General features: G+C 46.9%; 1 protein-coding gene across 1 annotated transcript in view; it reads left to right on the forward strand.

The window, feature by feature from the left end:
• The first annotated feature begins 2,185 nt into the window (after positions 1 to 2,185).
• Positions 2,186 to 26,720, forward strand: part of LOC144246640 (uncharacterized) — a 140,134-nt gene continuing 115,599 nt past the window's right edge. Inside the window, exons 1-4 of the mRNA XM_077784812.1 lie at positions 2,186 to 2,268; positions 2,530 to 2,646; positions 10,886 to 10,970; positions 25,772 to 25,837. Coding sequence (XP_077640938.1) covers positions 2,186 to 2,268; positions 2,530 to 2,646; positions 10,886 to 10,970; positions 25,772 to 25,837 — 351 coding nt within the window. The remainder of the gene's footprint in view (positions 2,269 to 2,529; positions 2,647 to 10,885; positions 10,971 to 25,771; positions 25,838 to 26,720) is intronic.

Below are 26,720 nucleotides of genomic sequence, written 5' to 3' on the forward strand. Positions count from 1 at the left end.
ATTGATAGGGAGATGGGAGCAGAAGGAGAAAGATGAGGGGTTTTCTTGGAAGCTTGGTGCAGGATTTTTATGCATGGCTTCCTGGCTATCTGCACAGGTATTTTATATAAATTGGACATTGCCATCTTTATAGAACTGTTACAGATGTGTTCTCACCTCAAGGTCACGCTTTTCCTTGTTCCCTGTGTGAGGTTCTCTCTATGCCTTGCACTTGCTCTGGGACTGGTGATCCATGCTGGCAACTCTCCTGTCTCTCACCCTTCTTTTCCTGCAGGGATTTCTCCTGTGAGCCATAACGTGCTCATGAATTTCCTGGCTGTGATTGCTGCTGTGTAGATAACATTGAAATACCTGCTTTTTAAAAATTGTGCAGATTTGAAGGTTTGGTGCTTTCCCCTGGAATTGAATAAGTTTGAGGGTTTTTTCTGTAGATGTGAAAGTACTAAAGGCCTTATTTGTACCTCTTCATTGTGTTCCCCTTTTTTAGGGGTTGGATTCAGTCTAGGAGCTCTTTCCAACCCAAATGATTCTGTAGAATGGGTTACTTGAGAAACGAGATGCATTTCTACTTCTTTTAGCCTGAGCTTCATGCCCAAATCATGTTAGGTTTCTTGAAGCATCACAAAGACTTAATTGACCTCCCACCCCTCCAAAACCTCTAATTAAAGGGGTGAATAATTTTGCAAGGACATACCAATTTTGATTCCCCAATCTAGAGGAGTTAATGTTTTAATACAATTTGTATCATGCATGTTCCCTTCTGTTAACTGAGATTTCATTTTGCCATTGCTCTCTAATACTCCTGTAGAATCCAACTCCAGCAAATGTTCCTCCTGGAAACTTCAGCTGTGTGGAGAGATGGAACATAGGGAGGGCATGGGCTGGAGCAGGAAATTCATAGAGGTTGCTGGATTCAGCATTTGCCTGTGGGATTATGCTAAGAAACCCAATCCTCTTGACTTTTCAAGCTATTCGATGGTATTTTTATACAACCCCCAGGCACACCACCTTCCCTGCTTTCCTCATCTGCAGCCTGTTCCTCCCCACCAACCTCAGCTTCCCTCACTGCCCAGAGCAACAACAACCTTTCCCATCTAACTTTGAAGGCTTTCTCACCCACGGGAATGCCTGCAGGTGGAGCTGGAATGCCATCCTGCTGCTGGAATCAGTGATGAGCCAGGCTGCCTCTGCTTCCCTGTTGTTCTTGGTCCTCTCCTTGCTCTCCATGTGCCTGTGTTTGGCCACCTCTGGATCAGGAGACTGCAATGTCCAAGGAGGTTGTGCAGCAGCTGGGTTCATCCTCATTTTATTCTGACAGGAGGGAATCTCATTCCATTTCTTGTTCCCTAAGGATTTGTGATGAGAAACACGGTCTTAGAGCAGGAAACAGTTTGTTCCTGGGTTCAGCTATTTGGTATTATCCATGATGAGCTTTTCTTTGTACTGATTTATCTGGAAAGGCCTCTGGGCATTCCCAGATGCTGGACAGCCAGAGGGGATGTGAGAATGAGAAATTCCATGCTGTTGGTACCTAATTTTCCTGCTGACTATTTTCTGCAGGTGGCTGTTTCCTTTAAGCCTCAAGCTGGGAATGTGGACCCCTGGTCTGGCTCCCACTGCAGCTCCACTGTCCTGTTCAATCCTACCAGCAGAGTGTCTCCCAGGATGAGAAATAGCTGCTAAAGCACAGGAGAGCTCTAAAAGGTTGGGATCATGCCCCAAACATCAACAAATTGATCTTTACAGGGTTCCTGCTGTGAGCACAGTTTAAAAAAAACAGGATGAGAGGAACGAGACAGGCTGGTTTTGCATCAGATGACAGAAATGAATTGCAGGGGAGCTTGGGGAACTTTCACTGCAAGCTGTTGGGAAACTCTGGTGTGTCCACTCTGGAAAGGCTGTCTGGAAGGCAAAGCACAGTTATAATGGGAGTGTTGAACGATGGGATGTTCCAAATGGAGTCTGCTCTGTGCCTGCCCCCATTCACCTGCTGCAGATGGTGAAGGGGTCCTAGATGTCATGGAATCCCAGAATGGTTTGGGTTGGAAAGGACCTTAAATCTCACCTTGTTCATACCCCTGCCAGGGACAGGGACACTTCCCTCTAGACCAGGCTGCTCCAAGCCCCATCCAACTTGTCCTTGAACATTTCCAGGGATGTGGCATCCGCAGCTTCCCTGGGCAAGATGTGGGTGGGTACAGCTCTTCATGTGTCCCCCTTAACGGGCCACTCTTCTTGGGGCTGTGTCAGCAACCTCACAGCCAAAAGGTAAGAGTGGGAATACTTAATCTGCCTGATGAAGATGAGTGCTGCCCTGGTGAAATGTGGCCCTCAGCCCCTGTATCTGCAGTGCCCACTGCCTGTGCTGAGTTCCCTGGAGGGGCTCCAGTGAGGGGCAGGATCCTGAGAAAGAGTCTGCACCCACGTCTTGCTCCCTCCAGTCTAGGGCATTTTGCAGCTTCAGGGCTTCCTGAGTTGAAAGTTAATCTGTAACTTTATATTTAATAGTCCTTGATGGGCTTTTGCCAGATTGCTCAAGCCTTTTGTGTTCTGGGCCCTTCGTGTGCCCTGTTGTAAAGGATTCAAGCCTGGTGTGACAGAGCTGGAGGCTGTTTCAGTAATGCTTCAAAGTATTTGTTTTTCCTGGTACGTTGAATTTTTGCTTTTATTTCTGAGGCCTCTGGCATCCCCTGACCTTTCACTGCAGGAGGTGCATCTTGCTGCCTTGCTTTGGCTGTCTTTTTTTTCCTCTCTCTGAATATCTTTTGAGAATGTGGTCTGCTGTCATGCAGGCTATCAGGCCAGGGCTGGGGGAGCTGCTGTGTGACCTGTTGAGTTTGTGCTGGGGTTTGGTGCAAGTCCTACAGACTCTGCTTCAAAAAAAAGTGTGTTTTCAGCTCTGCCCAAAAAGCAGTGCTCAGCTCAAACTAAGCCAACCAGTGTGCTTCCTCCTTCCTTCCTGCTCTGCTTTCCCTGTTAATATCTGCTGGAAGAGCTCATGTCTTTCCCATCTCAACATTGACCGTGTCCCTTGTGCAGAGCTGATGTTTTCACACTTCCCTCTTCTCTGGGTGTTTTCTCTTTCTTAATCTTTTATTTTTTTTCTTACTGCAGGTTATTTTAGCACAGTAAACATTTTTTTGACAGTAAGTGACAAGAATAATTCCTTTTCCTGTCCTGATCCCAGTTTGTTATTTAAGAGGAGAAGATGATTAAATCCAGCAGGGCTGATTTGAATTCTGTGTTGGCAGGAAGGGGGTGGCTGATGGGGGTCTATCAAGACGCAGAGTTTGCCTTCTTCAGCATCTTGGGAGAAACAGCCATGCCAGCTGCTTAAAACATCTGGTTTGGGTGGTTCCCTCCACTCCCCAGCTCTGCTTTTCTTTCTTTTTCTTTTCTTCTGGAGAGTTCAGCCTTGCTGACTCTGAATGTTGGCTCTGGTGGGGTGGCAGCTTGGTTTCTGCTGTTCCACTTGAGCACCACAGCCTGGTGAGGTTGCTGGCTTGGAGTCCAAGCAAGGGCCAGCCAGAGCAGTGAAACCACCATCTGCTCCCAGCTTTCTGCAGGAGAAGTTCTCACAGTTCTGGGGCTCTGTGTGCCCGAGGCCTGTCTGTGGCTGTGTGAAGCCAGCAGGGAGCAGGGAGGGCCCCTCTGTGCAAAGGGAGAAGTGTTTTCCTAACCTCGGTGGCATGGAAACATGAGAGAGAGAGCGAGAGAAGCCCCAGTAGAGTTAATTAAGTGCTGCATTTAAGAGGGGGAATCGAATGGAATCGCTTTGCATTTATTGGAGTTAGCTTTTCCTGCTCTCAGCGCTTGGAGGAGGGTTGAGTACCTGTGCAGCCGGGAGCAGTGCATTAGTGTGGATTTGGCTGAGAGTTTGAGAGGAGTTTTGAGCTCTCCGAGCAGTGGATTTGCTCACCAGCAAGCCCCGAGCCTGTCTGATGAAGGCGGAGTGCTGTAAGTCCTGCCAGGAAGACGCAGGGATGAGCATCCCCTCCTTTCTATCCCCTTTCCCATCCTGTTGACCAGAAGATGTGTCTATAAACCCAGTACCTTCTGGAGACTGAACTCACCCAGCTCTGCACCTGTGCAGTGAGTCCTGTGCTCAGGTCTTGCTGTGCTGTTTCCCAGTGGAGCTCAGCCTGGCTTATTAAGCAGGGGCTGAATCCCAGAATTATTTAGATTGGAAGAGCCCCCCAAGATCATTGAGTCCAACCTTGGTGCCCAATGCCCACCTTGTCAACCAGCCCAGAGCACTGTGCCACGTCCAGCCAGCCCTTCCCTGGACACTTTCAGGGATGGGGACTCCACCACCTCCCTGGGCAGTCCATTCCAAAGCTTGACACCCCTTTCCATGGAGAAATTCCTGCTGCTGTCCAAGCTGAGCCTCCCCTGGCCCAGCTGGAGGCCATTTCCCCTTGTCCTGTCCCTGTTCCCTGGCAACAGAGCCTGACCCCCCCCTGCTGTCCCCTCCTGGCAGGAGCTGTGCAGAGCCACAAGGTCCCCCTGAGCCTCCTTTTCTCCAGGCTGAGCCCCTTCCCAGCTCCCTCAGCCACACCTGGGGCTCCAGCCCCTTCCCCAGCTTCCCTGGACATGCTCTGGCCCCTCAGTATCTTTCTTCTGAGGGTCCCAGACCTGGACACAGCATTTAAGATGAATATAAAACCCATAAACAACCAAAATGTAACCCAGGCAGCATCCTGTGCTGATAGGGTGGCCCAGCTCAGCGCTGGACTCTCCATGCATGCTGAGTTCAGACACACCCTCCAGGCTGAGGCTCAGCCATCAGAGGGGTTAGGAACCCTCTACTTGGAATAATCAGCAACATTTGCTGTGCTCTGGATGCCATCGAGTCTGGAAAATTCAAACTAATCTTGTTTGGTGTCTGCCTGCCCCTTGCTGGAGGGGAATTCTATTCTGCTGAGCATTGTGCTGTGCCAAAAAGAGCAGGTCCATGTCAGAGGCAGAGTCAGCTCCTCCTCTCAGCATGGAAATGGAGCTCCTGGACTCACCTGGCCTCGCCCTCCACTGCCAATATTTCAGTGGGATAGGTTATCTCATGGTATTTTGGCCATAGAGGATGACTTGCAATATTTCAGGTTTTCCTGGGCTGTCCTTTCACCTGCCTGTCTTTTCCCTTCACCCTCCTGTGCTTCTGATGCCTGACTTTATTATGTTTGCTATTTCTAACCCTTTTTTTGGTCCCTGTCAGAGCCTGATTTCTGCTGGGGCGAAGATGGAAAAGGTCAGGCTCTCACCAGTGAAGCTTATTTCATCTGTTTGCTGCATCTTTGGACAAACTTGCATGTATGTTGCAAGTACGATCTACCAGGAGCCTCCTGGGCACATGGGCCCCATGGTTGTTTATTTACCTCTCCTCTGTTTTTCTTCCCTCCCACCTGATCCAGAATTCCCAGTCTTACCTCTCCTGCAAGACACAAAAGCTTAGTGGACTGCAAACAGTAAATAAAGCTGACATTTTCAGCAGTCAGTCTGATACAAGAGGATGGGGATGCAGCAGCACTTTTTCGGGCTTGTTTGCACTCCTTTATTTAAAGTCTCTTTTAATCAGGAGCTAATAACAAGTTTTGGTCACGAGAGCTGATGAACAGGGAAAAAAAAATACCCACCAGTTTGCATTCAAAATAATGCAAACCATTATAAATAGGGAGATCTGCAAAGATATAATCAAGCTAAATTACTCGTTGCTCTCACCAGAGATGATTTCTTGCCTCTATCTGGGCTGGGCTGTTGTCTGACTTTAGGGATGATGTGTTCTTTCTTTATTCCAGTTATAAACCTTTGCAGCAGCAGCAGCTGGAGGCTGCAAGAGTGGGTTTTTCCTCTGGGTTTTGTGCAGATCAAGCAAATATTCTGGTGGCTTGCATATTGCTGTCCAAACTGTGGCAGGAAAATTGTCCTACAGGTCTCTGCCACTTTCCTCCTGCAGCTGAGCTGACCCCTTCAGATGGAGCTGTCTCGTCCAGGACTCTGCTGCAGGCAGACAAGGAGGAGTCCTGCAACAGGTCACAGCAGCAGGCTGCCAGGAAAGCAGCTTGGGAAGAGAGGACTGTGTCTGCCTGCAGATGGTGTGCAATAAGCTCTGGATTTTAGTGACTCTGTGCAATTTATCCCATTGGAAGTAGCTGAGCCTGGAGAGAACCAGGAGCTGATGCTGAAGTTTCCAAACAAATCATGATGTGTTTAATACTTGGGTGGTTTTTGGTCCTAATTTTCTTCAACTGTGTTGTACATGAATGCAACATAAAAGCTGTGCACTTTTCCATGCTTTACTTGAACTAGTATGTGGAAACATGGAATGGTTTGGGTTGGGAAGGACATTAAAACTCAGCCAGTCCCATCCCCCTGCCATGGGCAGGGACACTTCCACTAGCCCAGCTTGTTCCCAGTCCTATTCAGCCTGGCCCTGGACAGTGCCAGGGATCCAGGGGCAGCCACAGCTGCTCTGGGCACCCTGTGCCAGGGCCTGCCCACCCTCAGAGGGAAGAGTTTTTTCTCAATATCTCATCTACACCTTCCCTCCTTCAGCTTTTCCCCTTGTTCTATCACTCTATGCCTTTGGGAAAAGTCTCTCTACTTGGTTTATTGTGGAGACAGCTCTTAAAAAGCTGGGTAGCAGTATTCTGGTCTTCTGATTTTTCTATTAAATTATTTAAAATATTTTAAAAATAATAATTTGCTTGGTTGTTTCTTCACTGGGCAGCTCTCTGAGAAGTGTAGGTGGCTTCAGTTTCTGCTTGGCAGTGAAGCTTGCCATGGAAATACCACAGCCTGAAAAACTTCATGGTTATGGAAGGCAAATGTGGCTTTATGATATCATTCTTGTCCCCAAAACACAGCCTTTAGCTCAAATATTCTGCATGTCTCTCTTAAAGCTTTTTCCCCTTTGCTCCCCTGTGTACAGAGCAACTTTTGCTGAGGAATGGGAGCATCCTGAGGGTTAACTGACCTAATTTCATCTGTGCTGCTTTTGTCTTTCTAACCTCAGAAGGCAGAGACCCTGGACTTAAAAGTATATAAAAAGATTCTAATTTATACAGGGGAAAAAATTAGCCTTCCCTTGAAAAAGGGGACTAATTAATCTTCTAAATTAGCAAAAGGGTGGAGTTACAAGCAGCAAGTGTGGCACCTACTTGGATATTCCACAGCATCCTTTTTCTTTTTGGCCTAGTTCTTGGTAGGAAGGCAAGCTCCTGGGTGGAGTTACAGCTCCCATCAGAGTGTCCTGTTTGGAGACATTGACAAGCCAGTGCTGTCCTTGTCAGCTGTGAATTCAGCCTGGCTGTCAGGGATGAGAGAGGTGCCAGTTCTTGGTGTCACCTCCTTGCTCCTTGCGTGGCCCACCTGTGATGGGCAGGGAAGCCTGGCTCTGCTGGCAGCTGGGAAAGCCACCAGCTCCTGGCTGAGCGTGACATCGAGTCTCCTGCCATGCCAAGGGGTGTAGCAATGTACCTGGACAACGGAGACTGCAGTGTGCACCAGCCATCCTGCTTGTAAATGCTCTAATCAGAATCTCCTCAGGGTCCTCTGGAATTCATCAAGGTTACTAAGACATAAACTGTGCTAAAATATGAAAGAAGCTGAGAAACCGAATTCCAAGAGCATAAGAAATAGATAACAGAGAGCTATGAGCCACCTGGACTGTAACCAACCACATATTCTGAAAGGTGCTTGCAAAATGCACGGACAAGACAAGGCACCAATAAGAAATGTGTGATCAGCATGTGCAGTAGTGGCAGAATCTATAAATAAGTGTATACTGTAAACAATAAGTGGCTTCTGCTTAAAATCATCTGCTTAAAATCTGCTTAAATATTGGTCAGTGGTCCAGGGGTTCTGAATTTCCCACTTCTCATCAGCAGCTGGCTCAGGAGGTTCCACAAGGAGCTGCTCCTCCAGAGAAGGCAGGCACCCCAGGAAAGATGATTTTTGGGGTGGCTCTTGGGGAAAAGCCCAGTGTATTTGGGATTAGGCACTAGGACACCACAGCTTGCAGCCTCTTTGGCCACAAGCCTGTTGAGCCTGGCATTTTTTCCAGGTGGAGATGAAGGGTTTTGCTGGGTGCTCAGAGAACTCTGCTCTCCACCTGTAATTTTTTGTCAGAACTTTCATTCCTCTTTATTGCTGTTTTTCTAATTTTTCTCTGGGCTTCTAATGATGGTGATTATGCCAAATGCAGCACATTTCATGTACTGTGGAAATGACTTTCAGACCCAACTCTCAGGGCTTAAAGGACCATTAAAAACCTTGCTTTTCAGAGCTAAGCTTTGGTGTTCTCCCCACTCTATTTCCAGTCCTGCGTTAAGCTGTAAAGTAGTAAAATTGCTGACTTGATTATGTTGCATTAATTAATTATCTCTATAGCAACATGCACTGATGTCATAAATATGGGAATTCAGCAGTGCAGCTGGATGGAAGAGGAGCTAATGGATAAATGGGGAGAAAGCTGGTTTTTTTTTTTTTTATCTCTGCAGTAGTTAAGTAAACAGATTACTAATAAAGTAATATTTTGCAGTTTCTCTTTTGCTGCCCCATTTCCCTTCTGCATTGCATAGTCCTGTGTGCTCCTCCTGGAGGAGTTTTCCAAGCTGCAGGTCCCACACTCAGCCTGCTCAAAGCCCTGGGTTATGTCCTGCTTGCTTTTATAGTGACCTGGAAATGTGGAAATTGAGGCATCAGGACTTCTCCTTGCAGGAGAAATCCCTCTGCCTTCAGCAAAGCCATCCTGCTCGGGATGGTTCTCTGTGGGGGAGGGAAGGCTGTGGGTCTCAAGAAGGAAATACAGATAATTTTGGCATTGTGAGGTGGAGGGGGTGACACAGTGCGAGACAGGAGATGTCAAGAGGCAGAGGAGATGGAAAAAGTGGATTTTGGCTCTGAGAAAACTGGGATTCTCCTCTCTGCTTAATGTGGGTACAAGTAGTTGTTACTTGTCTGGCTGTTAGGAGCTGGGTTATCTCTGGAAGTCCTGGCTGGGCCACAGGCTCTCTCCTATGTTGGCTCTCAGATTAAAGGCAGGAGAGAGGTGTCTACACCTGTCTACAGACAGTGCTTGTGCAGTGGGGCTCAGACAGGGACTCTCTCCCTGGAGTTTGCAGCAGATGTGGTGTCCTAAGAATTCAGCAGGAATAGCTTGTGATGACAACTACAAAATCAGGCTGGGAAGAGGAATAATCAGTTCTTTCAAAGGAAGAAATATGATCAGAAGAGTCCATAATTGCACTGTAGGTATAAAGCTTCACAGAGGTGCATTTGTTACTCATTTTTGCTGTCAGTCCATCCCCTGAATAATTTTGTTTTGCTGTTTGTTTGCCACCATCAGCCGTGAAGCTGATCAGTCCTTACCAGTTCAGCACAATGCTGGAGGAGTAAAGGCGCTCTGGGGTGAATAATTTATTCAGTTAATCTATTTTGATTTCTGTCATTTGACAGAAAGTCCCAGGCAGGGTCTGTGTGGAGGAGGCTCGGAATGCAGCGCTGCTATTTATACAGCACCCCATCTCTGGGAAGAGCTGTGGGGATGTGCTTGGTGGGGTGAAGAGCTTGTGCTCTCAGAGCACTTTGGGATGGCAGACACTCCTGAGTTTTCAGCAGGAAACGACTTGGGCACGTTGGCTTAGTTTTGCACTGCAGTGGAGCAGGGAAAATTCACAGTGAGGGTGTGATGGGCACTGCCAGGTGAGCCCTGGGAGGTGCCGAGGGTGAAAACCCTTCTGTGGAGCAGCCTGGATCATGTGCTGTCAGACTAAGCTCTCTTCTGACCCAGAGATGGGGCAACTGAGAGGCATTTTAAAAACTTTTATTCCGTTTTCAATCTCATGTGAAGGGTGAGACAATATAGATGTTATAATTCACACCATCACAATCAGAAGCCACCTATTTCCTAATTACAACACACTATAAGCATTTCCTGGCCTATCAGCTTTTGCTGTGCCACTCAGCATCTGCTGGGAAAACAAGGCCCCAAATATTGCTGGCCTGCTCTGCATTTAATTGGCTGCCACAGCAAGTCAGGGAAGGTTTAATTCGGAGTGCAGGACACTGCACAAACATCAGGTGATAAATCACCCCTCTCTGCCTGGAATATGTGCAGGAAGGGTTAAGTTGTAAAACAACCTGCCCTTTTCTACGTAAATGAAAAAAACTTGTTAATGTGGTAATATTTTGATTTCCGCTGAAAAGTGTTTATTTTGGTAGCTTGTACAAAATTTCAGCTATTCTAAAACCCTGAGATTTCACAGGCGAGCTTTCATGTTCCCAGCAGAGAAGGAGGTGCGATACTCAAAGAGTCTCTCTTCTTATTTCAGCACTGCACTTGCCAGCCAAATTTTCAAAAGAGCCCAGTTTGCTGACATAAATGGGGTTGCTGATGTGCCGAAGGAGAGGGAAGTGCTGGAGAACATATTCCTCCCTGGGTCCAAGTCTCTCCCATCTTATCTTTCCCTTCCATATGCTTCCTCTGTAATGAGAGGAATTATTTATCATTAAAGTGATATATAATTTAAAAATTAAAGTTAATGAATGCTTAAATTAATTTACTGACAAAAACAAATGTCTGTCCTTCAGATCCTATAATTTTAATTGGAGTGGGCTACGGCTTAATTAACATGTATTGATTGTAGTCCTGAGTGCATCTATAGGTGGGTGGACTGTGTTGGGAGAAATCCTCCTCAGAGATGAAGATTTGCTGATAACATTCTGAATAATTGTCTTGTGAAGAGACAGAAGCCTTTGCTGTTTTCTCTTCAGAAAGCTTTAAATAAAAGGTATTGTTTATAATTAAGGCAAAAATTTGGCATGGCCGCTTTATAGATGGGAAGAGAATTCTGCTGCAAAAATATTAATGAATTGACTTATTAATTAGGTGCATGAAGAAGACAGAAAATGGGAGGAGAGCTGGAGCAAATAAAGAAGTGGATGCTACTGGAAACTTTTTGGGGGATAAAAAGGTAGGCTTCATTTTTGTGTTTACTCCCTACACTCTTTCCCCTGGGCAGCTGTCTCCAGTTCCATGGTGGGGATAAGGAGTGTGACAGCAGGGAATGTTTTTTTAGGAATGTGAGGGCCACTTGCTTTGGGCCAGTTAGAGGAGAAAACATCCCAAGGTCCCTCCAGCTGCAGATGTTCTGGGAGCCTGTGGAGCTGGGGATGGGCACTGCAAGCAGGAGCCCAGGGTGTGAGGAGAAAAGGAGTCAATCCTCACTCCCTGGCACAAAACCCTCTGCCTGATGCTGAAAACCTTTTTCTTGACTGCTCCAGGCAGCAAAGGACCTGAATCCATCTCTTTAAAGAGACCTCTGTATTCTCTGGTGTTAATATTTTATGTTTTATGAATGACCAGAATGAAAGATGTGCCACATATCTCCTTGCAGCTTCAGCCCACAAACTGCCTGAGCTCCTCTCAAGGATTCAAGAGCGAGGTACCCCCAAGGAGCCTCCTGGCCCTCTGGGGCAGGTTTGGGTGTCTGCAAGGCTGAAAACAGGAAAGCATTTGTTTTCTCTGGACAGAACAAGAAGAAACAGCCTCAGGCTGCCCCAGGGCAGGTTCATCTTGGACATCAGGAAGAATTTATTCGCAGAAAAAGTTGTTGGGCATTGGAAAAGGCTGCCCAGGGAGGTGATGGAGTTGTCACCCCTGGAATTGTTTAAGATGTGGCATTCAGTGCTCTGGTGTGGTTGTAAGGTGGTGATTGATCTAAGGTTGGAGTCAATGATCTTGAAGGCCTTTTCCAACCTAAATAGTTTTGTGATTCTCTAATTCTATGATTCTCTCAGCCTTGGGTTTGAGACGTTTTTCCTTCCGTAGCACAAACTACTCCTTCTTCAAAAAGACACTTTTTAAATTTAATTGTATGCATGCAGAGAAAACAACCAGTCCTCTAGACTTGACTCACAGCAAAATGTTTATAAATTCAGACCCAGGTTGCAGAGATGAAGAGTGAAACAGAAGAGGGGATTTTGTGAGGCCCCGTGTTACCTGGGTGGAAGAGCTTCACAGCTGCCTCCCGTCACCACTCTCTGCACAGGGGATGGGAAGGGGACCAGTGGTGGTGATTTGGGGAGCCCCTCACCCCCTTTTCTGCTCTCAAGCCCAACTGGCAGCTCAATGTGCTCTTTCTTAGAATCACAGAATCCTTTGGTTTGGAAAAGAATTCTGAGATCATTGAGTCCAGCCTTTAACCCAGCATGGCCAAGGCCACCACTAAACTGTGTCCCTAAGCGCCACATCTACACCTTTTTTAAACACTTCCAAGGATGGTGATTCCAACACTTCCCTGGGCAGCCTGTTCCAGTGTCTGACCACCCTTTCAGTGAAGAATTTTTTCCTAATATCCAACATAAACATCCCCTGGTGCACCTTGAAGTAATTTCCTCTACCCTGTTGTTTTTTTCCTGGGAGAAGAGCCTGACCCTCACCTGGCTACAACCTAACTGAAGTTTTCCTTTTGGCCTCCATGCCCTAGAGGAGGAGGATTTTGATTCATCCAGTGGGGCTGTGCAAGTGGAAACTCCTCTTCCAACTTGTCAAGCCCATCCCTTGTGCTGTCCCTTTTTATTAATGCAGTGCACAGACAATGCCTTCCTAGAGACCTTTTTTTCCCCCCCTCCAATATATTGAATAAATTTTACATCAGGAAGGAAAGTAACTTGCAATAATGAACCATCAGTGGGTATTTAAGATTGCTTTAATGGGTCACATTGATGTAATCTCCACTTTTCCCTGGGAAGATCATACTGGGCCATAACCTCAATTCATATTTATGTCAGAAGAAAGTATATGGTGGAGATGGCTCAGAAAGAGCTTTTCCCTGCTAACCAGTCAGACACAAATGTACAGATCTGCCAGAAATGTGCTGGGATTTGAAGGGAGACAGGGAAATATTGGATGTTCAGGGCATTTCTCTCTTGCCTGGAAAAATTCCTGAAAAACTGGTTTCTCACCCCAGGATGTGACCCAAGAGGGTGTGTGCTCGTGGGACCAGAAATGTGCCAGGTTGAGAGACTTTTGAATTACTCTTAGGAACACTTTTTTAATCTTTTCCATGTGGGCATGAGAGGTGTCTGTAGTTTGCCTGGCTAAAAAAAAAAATCAGGAGGGAAAGAGAAATAGAAAGAGCTATATAAATAAAAGCAATGGAGGTGTAAGTATATAAATATATATACATAATATAAATATATTTACATATGATATCAGTAATGTTTGACCTTTCAGTCATGTCCTTATGCCGGTTATTCCTTATTGGTCAGACCCTTCTGAAGGCCAAAAGCCAGCCCAGCCTTGGGGTATCAGGGACATTTGGGTTGTCTATAAAATAAAATAAAGGATGAAAATTGCATTTGAGGCCATTCCTCTTGGCCAGAAGCAGCAGCTCTGTCTTGATCCAGTGCTGTAGGAAGATGAGATAAAGTTGCAAGTTCACTCGGTCAGGATGGATGAGGGTGCAATGGAAATAACACAAATTCCCGGAGCTGTCTCGGCGAGGAAGGGACAAACATGACTAATGCTGCCTGAATGATTTGCACAAAAGGATTTCTTGGACAAACTTTGCCTTTCTGGAGATAAACTGTCAGAGGGCACAGCGCAAGTTTTCTGATGTGTTCATGAGTCAGAATTATTTAATGAGGGAATGGAGCAGCCCTCCCCCAGGCCTTGGAGTCGGGTTACCCAGGGGAGCAACACCAGCTCTTGTTCTTGAGGTCACCCCAAGCTCTCCCAGGTAAAATCACTCCTTAGTTTGTATTTTTTGGACCATGGGGAGCAGTGCCATGAGGTGGGAAACCTGACTGCAAAGAGGGTTTCAGTGATGCAAGCGTCCAAGTGGTGACGCCGGTGCTCAGTTTCTAGAAATGCTTCCAGTTGTTCTCATCTAAAAAAAAATGAAGTGTGGCTACACTTTATATTTTTCTTTTTTTTTTTTTTTTTTGGGGGGGGGGTATGCCATCTAATTTTATTGTTCATCTGTCAACATTTTTGATGCACCTGTGAGAAGAATAATTTATTCAGCCATTTCATCAGTGCCATTATCTCTATCAGAAAGCCAATAACTAAAAATTAGTGGTGTAGCACACACATAGACTAAAGAATGAGACTTTCTTCCTTTCCTTCTTTATCTTTTCTTTTTATTTTAAAGCATTCTTTTGTTGAAAAATAGCATTTCAGGTCAGCTGAAATTATTTGTGTTGAACTCAACAAAAAAGATGACAACAGAAAGTAGCAATTTGAAAAAAATCAAACCATATTTTTGTGCATTTTTGAAATTAGATGTTTTTACTTTTGTTTTTTGAAGTGATGTTTGGAGCCAAAATGAAACGAATGTTAACTTTAAAAATATGCTCTTTGGAGCTTCCCCATTGAATCTTTCCCCCTCACGCCCAAATATTTTCTCCTTGCTTTAAATATTTTTTAGGAAGAAACAGTTTTTCTTGAGCTGGCTCAGGATCGTCCCATACCCTGCCCAAAAGAAGTAAATCCACATGGTTATGAACTGGTTGAAGCCCCAATGAACAAAAGAAGCAAAGCTGCCAAGCACTCGACACTTTCATTCTGGCAAATATTTCCTTTTTTCATTTGTTCTGCTGTGGGAAAATGCTCCTGGCATGTGTAACCATGAGAGTGGATTTAAATCTCTCTGGCTTCTCCCCTTCCAGGTGGGTCAGACCATCTCCCCTGAGCCAGGGATGGACCTGCAGAGCCATGGGGAAGGTCCAGCTGGTCTGGACAGCTCCTCCCATCTCAGGCCTCCATCTCTCTGCTCCCAGGCAGCTGCTGGAGCTGTGTCCATCCTCAGGGATGTGGGATGTGCCTGTGAAGCGTGACTTGGGTTTTCCCTGCTCTGAAAATAGAGAACAAACCACCTGTGCAGTCCAGGAGAAACAGGAAGGGAAGTGACATCGGAGCAGTCCCCAGGCTGTCCCCCTATGCCTGAAATAACTCCTGTAGCACAGCAGAGCCTGCGGGTGTCTTGGGTGCCTTTGGGCATCCAAGGGACACCAAAAAACTGAAGTAACTCCTGTAGCACAGCAGAGCCTGCAGGTGTCTTGGGTGCCTTTGGGCATCCAAGGGACACCGAAACACTGGATGTTGCTGGAGGAAGAGCATCTGGAGGGGCAGTGACACATGGCCTGAGCTGCAAGATGGGGTCCCAGCAACCTGGACTTTTTTTGTGCTCCTGCTGGGAGCCTCCTCCTTGCTCACTGCACAGCAATAGCTCCCTTTAGCCTGTCCCAGGAGCAGCAAAAAGGCTCAGGCTTGTGTGGAAATGGAAGAATGAAGTGAGAGTTCATTTTTCCTCACTTTCCCAACCAGGAGATTCATGAGGTGGCTGGGTGAGTTTAAGGATACCTGCAGTCTTTTCATCATATTGATGTCTGGATGGATTGTGTGGCTTGGAATAAGGTTAAGGCTTTAATTAAATCAGGGCTGCACTCTCTGCAACAGTTCCCTGCTGCTTTAGGGAATCATTCCCAGCCTCTTCAGACCTTGTGTAGTGGGATGATCCTGGCTGGATGCCATGTGCCCAAAAAAGCTGCTCCTTCACTCCCCTCCTTGGCTGGACAGGGGAGAGAAAATTCAGTGGAAGGCTTGAGACCAGGACAGGGAAGGATCACTCAGGAATTACTGTCATGGGCAAAAGCGCTCAACTTGGAGAAATGAATTTCATTTATTGCCAGTAAAATTGGAGTAGTGTAATGAGAAATAAACCCAAATCTTCAAACACCTTCCCCCTGACCCCTCCCTTCTAGTCAGGCTTAGTTTCACTCCTGAATTTTCTCCCTGCTCCTGCCCAGCAGTGCCGGGGCTGTGAAATGGGGCTGTGGTCATTTTATCACACATTTACTGTCTCTGCCTCTTCTTCCTCCTCATCCTTCCCCGGCTGCAAGAGGGGTCCTTCGCTTGGGAAGGAAATATTTGAAATATTCCAAAGTGAGTCCTGCCCACAGGCTGCAGTGGGGAGGACTCACAGTGGAATATCTGCTTCTCCTCTCTCACTGGGGCTCCAGCACAGGCATCCCTCGGGATCACAGCCTCCTCCAGCATCCCCTTCCTCCACAGACTGCAGGTGGATCCCTGCTCCAACCTGGGCTTCCAGGGGCTGCAGGGGACACTTTGCCTCACCGTGGGCTGCACCAGCTCTGTTGGACCCACGAGAAGCTTCTGGTAGCTTCACAGAAGCCATCCTGTAGCCCCCCACTACCCAAACCCGGCTATGCCAGCCCAATGCACCTCGACTCATTACTTGGTTATAATTTCTCAGCCTAAAACAAGCTCTGGAGACCTTTTATTTTAGAGATTAAAGTTCTAGCATAAACAAACTCATATGCACGTTGTTTTTGCACAGGAGATGTTTTTAGTATCATATTTAATGTTCCAAACAAAGCCATTGCTTCTGGTGTTTTGCAGCCTGGATGCCTTTGAAAGGGTAGATATGGACCTTGTTTGATGTTGAGCTATTTGAGGCTTTTTATTTGCATTTTGTGGCTCTTATCTTGTAGACAAAGACTCCTTTCTGTGTCTGTAGATCAGGATGTCACCCACAAAGCTCTGTGGAAATGGGAGATGCCTCCAGAGGTGCAAGACAAGTTCAGGGGCAAATGGAAATGAGAGATATAGAACATTTGCACTTTGAGGTGTGGCTCATCCTAGCAGAGACTGGAAGTAACTTGTGTTTTTTCCATGGACTTTTGATTTTTTTTTTAAACCAATCCCAGACTGGCAGAGGGGGGAGGTGAATTTGCTGGAAAATTGCAACGCCTCCCCAAAATTCAATAGCTACCCCTGGGTGCTTGGCTTCTGGACATGGCCACTCTGCTGGGGGCCAGGGAAACAAATGCACACCTTCAGCTCTTCATCAGAGGGCAGGGAGAAGAGGAAGGGAGCAGTGCAGAGATGTTTTTCACTTGTTGGGTCAGGTGATGGTTGTGATGGATGATGAGCATCCTGCAGGTCAGGATGTCAGGGGAGGGCTCTCAGCCTCTTGCAGGCTCCCCACGATGTGAGACATTGAAAAGCTTGTGTCTGATGAGCTTAGGAGCTGGTGGCCAGTGCCTGCTGGAGAGAAAACCCAGCAGGAGTTGTGGGAGGCTCTGAGGGTGCTGCTGCACCAGCCTTGTGCCACCACACAGTATCGTGGGCAGCCCTGGGTGGCCCCTCAAAGTCAAAACCCCCTTCCAAAGCCATCCCAGATGGTTCAGTGCTGATTTGTGGGCTCTGCCTTTGGCATCCAGAGCAGCATCTCAAATGGGAGGGTGCAGGGATGAATCACCAGCTGCTGCTGTTGTGTGAGCAAGTTGTTCTAATGCACTTATCTCTTGTTTCTGTAAAGGTTATAAAAGTAAATAATCTTGCTCTAACACAGTGTCCTTGCAGTCCCTGCGTAGTTCCATGGATAACTCTTCCTAAGGCTGACTCGTGGTGATTAATACTCTACAGAGGGAAATTATTTTCTTTAAAAGGGAGCAGAGAAGTAAAGCTTGAAGATGCCTGTTTCCTTCATGCCCCCTGTGCTTCAGGCTGATTAGCTTTTGTTTCCTCCTCCAGCATGAGGGAACTGGTGAAATGTGCTCCCTCCTGCCTTGCAGAGTTGATCCCTGGCACTGTGAGGATTAGCAAGCGCCCAAAAGCATCAGGAGGTGACTTTTCTCTGCCATAAGACCCCTCCTCACAGGCCTGGGCTGCCCTAGGGAGCTGACAGCACCCTGTGGACCAGGGGAGCAGAATCAAGCTTCTTTCTGTATGCTGGAGAGGGGCTGGAGACGGAATGTGGGCTGGGCAGGGGAGGCTGAAGTGTCTCACCCCTCCCTTCCTGGCACTTGTGCTGTGTTGAGTTCACACTGATGCTGATCCTGTCTCTGTAATGGGTTTTTAGCACTCCTCAGAGACCTGCCCAGAGCTACAGCTAAGGACTGGGAGAGCACTGGGAAGCAGACTGGTACTGCCCAAGGCTTCCCTGAACAGTGTGGCAGGGTGCCAAGCACATGTAACCCAGCAGCCAGGCTTGCACCTGTGGGAAACAATGAGATTAATGAAAACTGGTCCTTTTCCCTTTATATTCTCAGTATTGCACCCCTCTCCATCCATCCCACATGCTTGAACTCTCTTGCCTGGGATTACAGTTCTGCGTTCCCTCATTTCCCAGCAATGTTTTGTCTTTGTGGAGCTCAAAGGTTGCCCTGAGCTATCCAGCTCTATGTGCTCCCCACAGACGTGGCTTCTCCAAAACTTTCCACTTAGTGCTCAAAACTCTTTTGACCTTTGAAAGCTTTGGCTTGGGAGGGAAATTCTTCTACTCCAGGAAGGGATGCTGCAAAATAAATCCCACCACAGGCAAGGGAGAGGCATCTAATCTTCCTGCTCCCTAGATTTAGCTGTGCCATTAGCCTGGACCCTACACATAAAGCTAATTTTATAATTTGTAAACGTAGCTGAGTGGGTTTTATAGAGGAATGTCGGGAAGTGATGAAATACCTTCAATAGATTTATAAAGAAGTTTAATGCATAAAGCTCTCTCCCCCCCTTCTGCCCCCCTCCTTCTGTCTTGGAGTTGCACACAACAGAAAACATGGCCGTGGGAAGGGCTTTGTGGCCAGCACTCAAGCCTTTAATTTTGCTTTTACAAGACAGTTTTATAACATCAAGAAGAATGGAAAAGCTGCAAGGCATGCACACTCAAGACGCCTGCTCCTGGAAAGTTCTGGATGGGTTCCAGGCAATGTTTGGTGGCAATGAAAGATGAGGGTCTTGGAAAGAAGAGAAAATAATTAGCCAAGCCCTCATCCTGCAATATTCTTGTTTCTGTGAGCTGGGAATGCCATTGGAGTATGGGAAGGACAGAAAAAATATGTTCCTGCAACATCACGTGTCTGAGGGTGAGTTCTGATTGCAGCTTCTTCTGTTCCACCCCACTGAATTTTCCTGGTGTAATGAAAATGAGCCATCCCATGATCTGCAAGGCTCAAAAAGCTGATTTTTACTGGTGCTTGGGCTCTGTGTGGAGTTCCTGTGTGATTTCTCCTGGTAGGAATTCCTCTAAATTGTAAAATGTTTCCTGCTTTCCCTGGGGAGGATAACACTTGTGGTGCCCAGTGGGTACCACTGAGAATCTCCTCTGGGCTTGGTGGTTTTTTGCTGGGTTTTTTTGCTGGAGTAAAAATGGGCTGACAGGTTTGGAGCTGATTAGTGAAGGCAAGGAGAGATGGCTGTTGTGACCATGTGTTCCTTGTTTTCCTCAGGAAACCAGGCCAGCAAGTGGGCTGTGTCACCAAACCTCCACAACACAAGCCTCAAACAGCCTCATATGGAGGTTTTGCAGTGTCAGAAAAAGGGTTTTGGACCCAGAGATCTGAATTAGCAGGATAACTGATAATCAGCTGATAATCAGCATGCACAGAGCAGCCTTATTATACCCAGCAGCAGCCCTGTGCCCCCCTCTGTGTCACCCAAGGGCTGAGCAAACCCAGGGCCAGCATCCTTCCATGGGTCTTCCTGAGAATGATCAGAAGATCTGGAGGAGAAGGCTCCTCCCAGGCCAGTTTGTCCAGCTCTGGCTCAGCAGCTTTGCAGATTAATCTCTGCTTTAAGACCTTATGCACATGAGAAGTATTGGAGGGAGGAAGGATCACCAGGATGTATTTTTCCACTCCATCTCTTTGGTTTTCTTGGTTTTTATGTTCCTAGTTGTGTTTTCTTTTAACGATTTGCAGTTTGGACTCTTTCCTGATTTTTCTTTTCTTTTTTATTGGTATCTTTTTTTTCCCCCCTCTCTCTCTATTGAACGCTGAGGGAAAAGGAGAGTGCTTTACTCCTGCCTACTTAAATCTTTGGCTGAGTTGTGCAGAAAAACAGTCACACTTACTGCAGCTCCCAAAGCCTTCAAATCATCAGGGGAGAGGGGAGGGGGGAGCTGCAGAGGGAAGAAAATCATTTGTATAGGCGTAGAGTGAAGAATCACCTTCCTTTAAGCTCGTGATCTGTCTCTGTTCCTACAGATTGCTGTCTCTGATCTTTTTTTCTCTGCCCAATATCTCCTTTCTATTATCTTTCCTCTGCCTTTGCTGTGATGTGTCTGTGGTGTGTCCCTTTTTGCTGGGATGTCTTGCTCCCAGGAGAGTTTGAATAAGAATGCTGGGACTTGAAGATCCAGGTTATTGACAAGAAATCATTACTAAAACCTTTTAATGCCTCTTCTGTAATTGATACAGGGATGGGAAGGGGGGATTTTCCTGTAGACACAGATTTTTTTTTTTCCCCCTCCAAATGTCTTTAAAAGCCCTGAGTGTGGTGTCCTCCAGCCACTTCCTAATGGGTTAAAGCATCCTGGTGCCAGATGCTTTGGGGTCTGTAAATATTGTCCTGTTTGCAGATGGATGCACTTGCAGGGAAGCAGATGGAGCCTGAAATACTGAGCAGCAGAAGACCCCAGAATGCTTGCTCTCAGCTGAGCATCATCCTACATGTAATTTTGGGGTCCTCTTTTAAGCTACCAAGATGTTTGCTTGCCCTTGCACAGCTCTTGTGCCCCTATTGCCCCAAGTTATGCTGGGGAGAGAGAACAAGAGGGGCTGAGTGGGGCTGAAAACACCCAAACCTCTTACCTCGGCCACTGGGGGCAAAAATAGCCAGGCTGGGATGAGGGCACGGGTTCGTGCCCACAAGAGGGGAGGGATGAGGGTCCAGCAGGGTGAGACTTGGCAAAATCCCCATTTCCTCTGCCAAGACTATCTCCTGACCATCTCCCTTGGCTGTTTTGTATTTCTTTTCCCTTTTTTGCTGGCATCTGTTGCTAGGAGATAGAAAGCACAGTCCTTTTTGAAGCATCTTCAGCTGCCTTCTACCTTCCCGGAGAGCTTCAGCTTTGTTCAGTGTCCCTGCTCCTTTCCTTCTCTTGGACTCATCCTTTTCAACTTTCTCCCCTCACCTTCACACAGGGTCAGGAAGGATTTGCCACGTCCGTGCTTGTTTCAAACACGGTTGTGAGCCTGCTCCCCAAATCCTCTTGCTTTAACTAGCTCAGGATTCAGCATCAAACACCTGCCTGAGAACTTAACTCCTGTTCCAGGTGTTCCTCCCCAGGGATGGAGGAGTCAGGTCTAAGGGAAAGAAGCCCCTCTGGGATGTGTGCAACTCCTTCTGCATGCAGATATGCCCAGGCAGCTCCCTCCATCTCCCAAGGACTTTGCCCTTGAGATGTGCAATAGCTTCTCACCCCTCTGCAGGCATTTCTCTGCTCTGTGGGCTTTGTTTTGGCCTCAACTTCCCATGAAAACTTGCTGGTTTAGGAGTTTCCCTTACACAGTTAAAATAAAAAGGGAGGGGAAGGATGCTGCAGAGGTGCAGGTGAGAACAAGGACGAGAAGTGGGTCAAGGCATTGGCCCCTGTTTTGGGCTCTAAATCACTCTGTGTGCCTTTAAAAAAAAAAAGAAACCAAAATCAAACAAAATGCATGAAAAAAGAGAAACCTGTTCTTAGTCTTACAGCTTATTCCCAGAACTGCAGGCACGAAGCAGGTGGGCACTGAGGGCAGCAAAATGTTTAGTGAGCACTGAGCGGGGAAGTGACATTTTCCAGCTTGCCTAAGGATGCAAGAAAAATGCATCCGTGTCTGCAGCAGCCCCATGAGCTGGTGCTGACCTATTTATGTGCCCAATTATGCACACAGGCAGATGCCCCCTTCCCACCTTGGAGCAAGGGGCTGAGCCAGGACAAAAAATTGCCAGCGTGGAGTTTTTGCCTGAGAACCACCCCCCCCCAGATCCTGGGATGTCAGCAGAGGGCTCGGCAGCAGCTCAGGGCACTGGAGTGATGTGTTTAGATGAGATCTTGTTTATTTTCCTTTGAAGTGAGGGATGCAGCTGGTTTGGAGGGAGCAGTGAAAAATCCAGCCAGTCTTTCCATCTCTGCATCCATTAATGCTCACTGAACCAGGGGCTCCCCCACCACGGTGCCTCTGGTACCCCTCCAGTGCTCTCTCCTCCTCCTTCCCACCCTGATTTACCATTTCCCATATTTCACTTCTGTTATGGCCAGTGGCAGTGATAGCTTCACACATTCATCACGCTGTGGGTATCACAGTGTCATGGTAGGTGCTTTTGTTTGAGTTCCAAAAACCTTAAACCACCTTAAACCACCAGGCCCCAGACTGTTGTTAACCTGCCTTGACAACTGAGACTGCAGGAGGATTTTCCATGGGAAGTGGTGAAGTTTTAGTGATTTCTTACTCATCCCCTTTGCAGCCTCACTGTAAGATTAGAGTTCAGCATTATGGGCATTGAATTGGGAGTGATAACAATATGGAAATGAGAACTAAGGATCGATCTCAAGAGCTAAACTGAGCTTTGTGAGTTAGAAAGAAACTTTTTCTGGGAACTTTTTTACTTGGGTCAGGCTGTGCAAGCATAAACTCAGGAAGGTTGGAGGCTTCATCATCAAGAATTCCTTTTCCTCTACCACACCTGGGCAGCATCAACTGTTTGAACCTTAATTCCACCTGTGGGAAGAGGAGAGATCCCTGAAGGAGGGACAAAAATAAAAAATAATTTGTTCTGGAAGAAAGGGCTCATCCTGCCTGGCTCCCCAGCTGTGGTGCAACACATAACCCTTGTCAAAAGCGTGACACCTCCTCCTGCCTGCTGTCACTAATTGCTCACATTGAGCTGGAACAAGACAAATCCCACACCCTGGGATGCTGCCACCCTTCCACCCCACTTTCCTGCTCTGGATAAAGAGGGAAATAAGTCATGCTGCCCTGGGGCTGGCTATCCATCTCCTTCCTCAGCAGTGGCCAGGGGAAGCCTGGCCAGCCCTCTCCCCTGTGAGCTGCTTGCAGGAGAAGGGGACAGGTTATAGGAATTGCCACACTGCAATTAAAAGTTATTTTTCCATGCAGGATGCTTTTCAATTGCTCTCTTGATATTAATGATCTTAAAAAATCTGGCTCTAAATCTGCCTGTTTCTACCTTAGAGAGCCTGTTGCAAGACCTTCTTGAGTCCTCTGCATTGGGCACTTCTCTCTTTGAGCAGAAACTCAGAAAATCCCCAACAACCCAGAGGTGTAAAATCACAAATGAAGTGAGGTGTGTTGGAGGATTCCAGCCATTTGCCTAATTTTTCTCACCCAGTTTCTGCAATCCCCTGTGGAGATGCTTGAAAAGGACATATTTCCTCTTCTCTTTCCTTGCTAATTTTGTCTTTCTGACAAATGGCTGATGTGTTGGTTGAGTTTCTAACGCTGCTGGAAGTGGTTGTGGCTTTTGTGTTTTCCAGCCAGCACCATCATTTCCACAAAGAAATGAGAGTGAGAGGCTGTGGCTGACTGTTCCTCTGGCTCTATTGCACCCCACCACAATTTGTTTTCCTACAAATAACACCTTCCTATTTTACATCTTGACAGCAGCTTTCCTTATTTATTGAAAAGCTGGGGATTTTTGGAGGATATTTCCATTTTTCTCTGTTATTTCTCATGGTCGCGCTACAGCAAATTGGTCTCCAGCTGCACCTTTTCTTCTCCCTTTTGGCTGGAGGGAGCCTGCCTTGCTTGCTGGGTGATCAAAAAGCATCCCAGGAAATGGTCTGCAAGGAGCAGTTTGGGGATACACTGTGGAAACAGTGCCTTGCTCAGCAGGGATGTGGTGGCACATGGAGACAATCCCCTGTTCCTCTGCTCTGTCACGCGGGGTCCTGGAGGAGAGGGCTGTCTCCTGCAGGAGAGGCCATGGAAACAGTGTTGTATCCCTTCCCCTCTGCTTTTCGTGGTGCCAGGGACAGCTTTTGCTGGTTGATGTCTCGTTTCTTTGTGGAAATGATGGTGCTGGCTGGAAAACACAAAAGTCACGACCACTTCCAGCAGCATTAGAAACTCAACCAACACATCAGCCATTTGTCAGGATGACAAAACTAGCAAGGAAAGAGAAGGGGAAATATGTCCTTTTCAAGCACCTCCGTGGGGTGGAGGAGACTGACATGGAGGATGAGAAGTTTGGGATTCTGTGTGGAATTGTTGATAGCTGGTCTGGGTCTCTGGTGAGAAAGGGACAGAAGGTGCTTACACAAATCTGGGAACAGTTTTTGCTGGGATAACAAACATTATCAGATGGGCTGAAAAGCAGACCTGCTCTTCAGCAGAGTCCTGTTTGAACTGTCAGCCTTTACCAGCTTCAAAGACAGCCTTCTGTGTTTCTGCCAACATCCTGAGTCTCTGTGCCTCTGCTTTTCTTAAGATGTCATACCAAGACACAAACCCCCTCATGGAAAGAACATGGCAATTCCCTCACGGCCAGGTTTGAACTGTACCCTGGGTGAATCACAGAACCAGTAAGGTTGGATAGGTCCTCAAAGATCATCCTCAGGCTGTAATTATTAATCTGTCCCCTTTTCACTTGTATTGAAGGAAATGCCATCTTCTAGCTAGAAAATGAGAAATGAAAGGGGCACGAAAGATCTGAAGTTATTGGCATTGTTTGACGTGTATCTAAATACAAAAGAATTATAGAATAGGCTGAGTTGGAAGGGAGCCACAAGGATCAGCAAAGTCCAACTTCTGACCCTGCACAGGATCACTCCATGTTGCCATATTTTGCCACATTTTTGTGGTCTTCAGTTGTTAGGAAGTCCATGGGTTAGACTTCTTCCCCAGTGCTCAGGGAAACAGCAATATTTACATCCCATGGTGTTCTCTTTTCCCGGGAAAAGCAGGAGTGAAAACTCCTGTTGTCATCCCCTCTGCTGGCCACAGATCTCTCCTTTTGCAATATGAGCTGCTGTCTCGCACCAAATAGGATAATATTTAATCCCAGGGACATCGTATGGTTTCCCAAAGTGCTGTAGCATAATTGGAAAAAGAAGAACGAGTCCGGGATCACAGTGAGACAACTCAGCCGAAATGTAAACTGAACACATTGCAAACACTCTGGGACCTGCTCGTGCTCCACAGCACTATTTATGATCCTTAACTGATCCAGAAGAGCTGACAGGATAAAAGAGCAGCCTGTCTCTGCTCCTTTGCAATTAGGCACTGGGCTCCCAAGTATCTGTTTGCAGGGGAGATCACTGCTGGTGATTGTGTGCCTTGCGTTTTCTTCCCAGAGATGCTGGAGCCAGCCTGGAGAGCAGGGCTGGGAAAAGGCTGCTGAAACGATAAAAGAAATGAAGCTGGTGCCTTTGGAGGGGAGACAAGGAAAGCCTGTCTTAATTAAATTAGCAGAATGAAAGCTGAGGAAGATAGCTGCCTATAAATACACTGGTGGAAGATGAGGAGGGCAGAGCAGCACTGGAGGAGAACTATTTATGCCCGAGGATAGTATTGGCACAAGAACAAATGTACATAAACTGGCCCAAAATAAATTCAGCCTGGAAACTGGAAGATTGTTTCTGACAATTAGAGAGCAATCGGACTATGGAGCAGCCTTCCTGTGGGAATAGAGGGGGATAAAACCCTTCCTGCTTTTAGTAGGAGGGGCAGGTCCGATGACCCAGGGATGCCATGCAGCCCAACACTCTTTCTCTTTTCCTTATTTTCCTGTGATTTCTGCCTCAGCCTCCTATTTATGCCAATTCTCATCACGTCCCACCCTCCTTTCTCTCACCTGATATGGATCTTGGTTGCTGGCTTTGCTCCCTTCTGATGCAGGTGGCTTTCTTCTAACAGTAATAAATTCTCCACATGGTCAGGAGCCTGCAGCACTCTTGGTGCTTTTTAGTTTTCTTTTTTTTTTAATCTCTGTGCCCAGTCCTTCTTTGTCCATTTGTCCTTGCAGGGAGGGGTCCAGACGAGGGACAGTCAGTGTCTTCTAACCAAGGTGTCTCTGCCAAGCCCCATACAGGTAAGAGAATCCCTGGAGGGGACTCTGATATGCCCTGTTTGGGTTAAATAGGCACAAAATGGTAATCAGAGCCTATTTCTAGCCATTGGCCCCCTGAAAATAACTTGTCCCAGGGATGGAGAAGGGCTTTGGGAAAACCTGGAGTGTTGGGAGCCATGGATGCTGAGCATCCTTGGGATGCTGGCAGCAGTAGCTTGCAGCCTAAGCCCTGGGAGTTGTCCCATTTGCACAGCTCTTTCTGGGACATACCCCATTTGGACAGCTTTTTCTAGGACTAGGAAATGAGAGGTGCTTCAGAATAATTGCACTGGCTTTTCAAGTGCCTTTTCTCAGGTTTCCCTCAAGCTGTTGCGAAGGGGATGGGGCAGGGAGGTGACTGAGCTCTCCTTGCGTGCAGGGATCCTTCCAGGAGGGCAGCAGTGATGCTCTTGGCTCGTGAAATTGGATGTTGGGTTTAGGGGCAGCAATAGTTCAATATTTCAGTTGACTTTTTGCTAAAAATATGGGCAGTGGATGGATGAGAGCGGGTGTGAGGAAGAAAAGGGATTTTTCTGCTTGCAGGTTGTACCTGTTCCCCTCAGCTGGAGCTTTTCTCCATTTATTACCATAATGAAGCCCCATGAAACTTCCCAAAAGGTTGGAGGCCTTGCAAGAAGAAGCATAAGACCAAATTTCCTCCTGCAACCAAATCATAATGTTGAATCCCAAGTGTGCCGGAGGAAAAAGAGAAAAATTAGAAGTCTTTGTCAGGTATTATGTCAGATTTCTGGATTATCAAAGGAAATCTTTTCAGCAAGGTAGTTGAAATACTGGGTTTTCAGGGGAATTAAATGCCAGCCTGTGTGTTTTGGGTGCTTAATTCTTCTAAGGCCTTTAAAAACTC

Source organism: Lonchura striata, chromosome 7, assembly GCF_046129695.1.
Source record: "Lonchura striata isolate bLonStr1 chromosome 7, bLonStr1.mat, whole genome shotgun sequence".
NCBI classification, from domain to species: domain Eukaryota; kingdom Metazoa; phylum Chordata; class Aves; order Passeriformes; family Estrildidae; genus Lonchura; species Lonchura striata.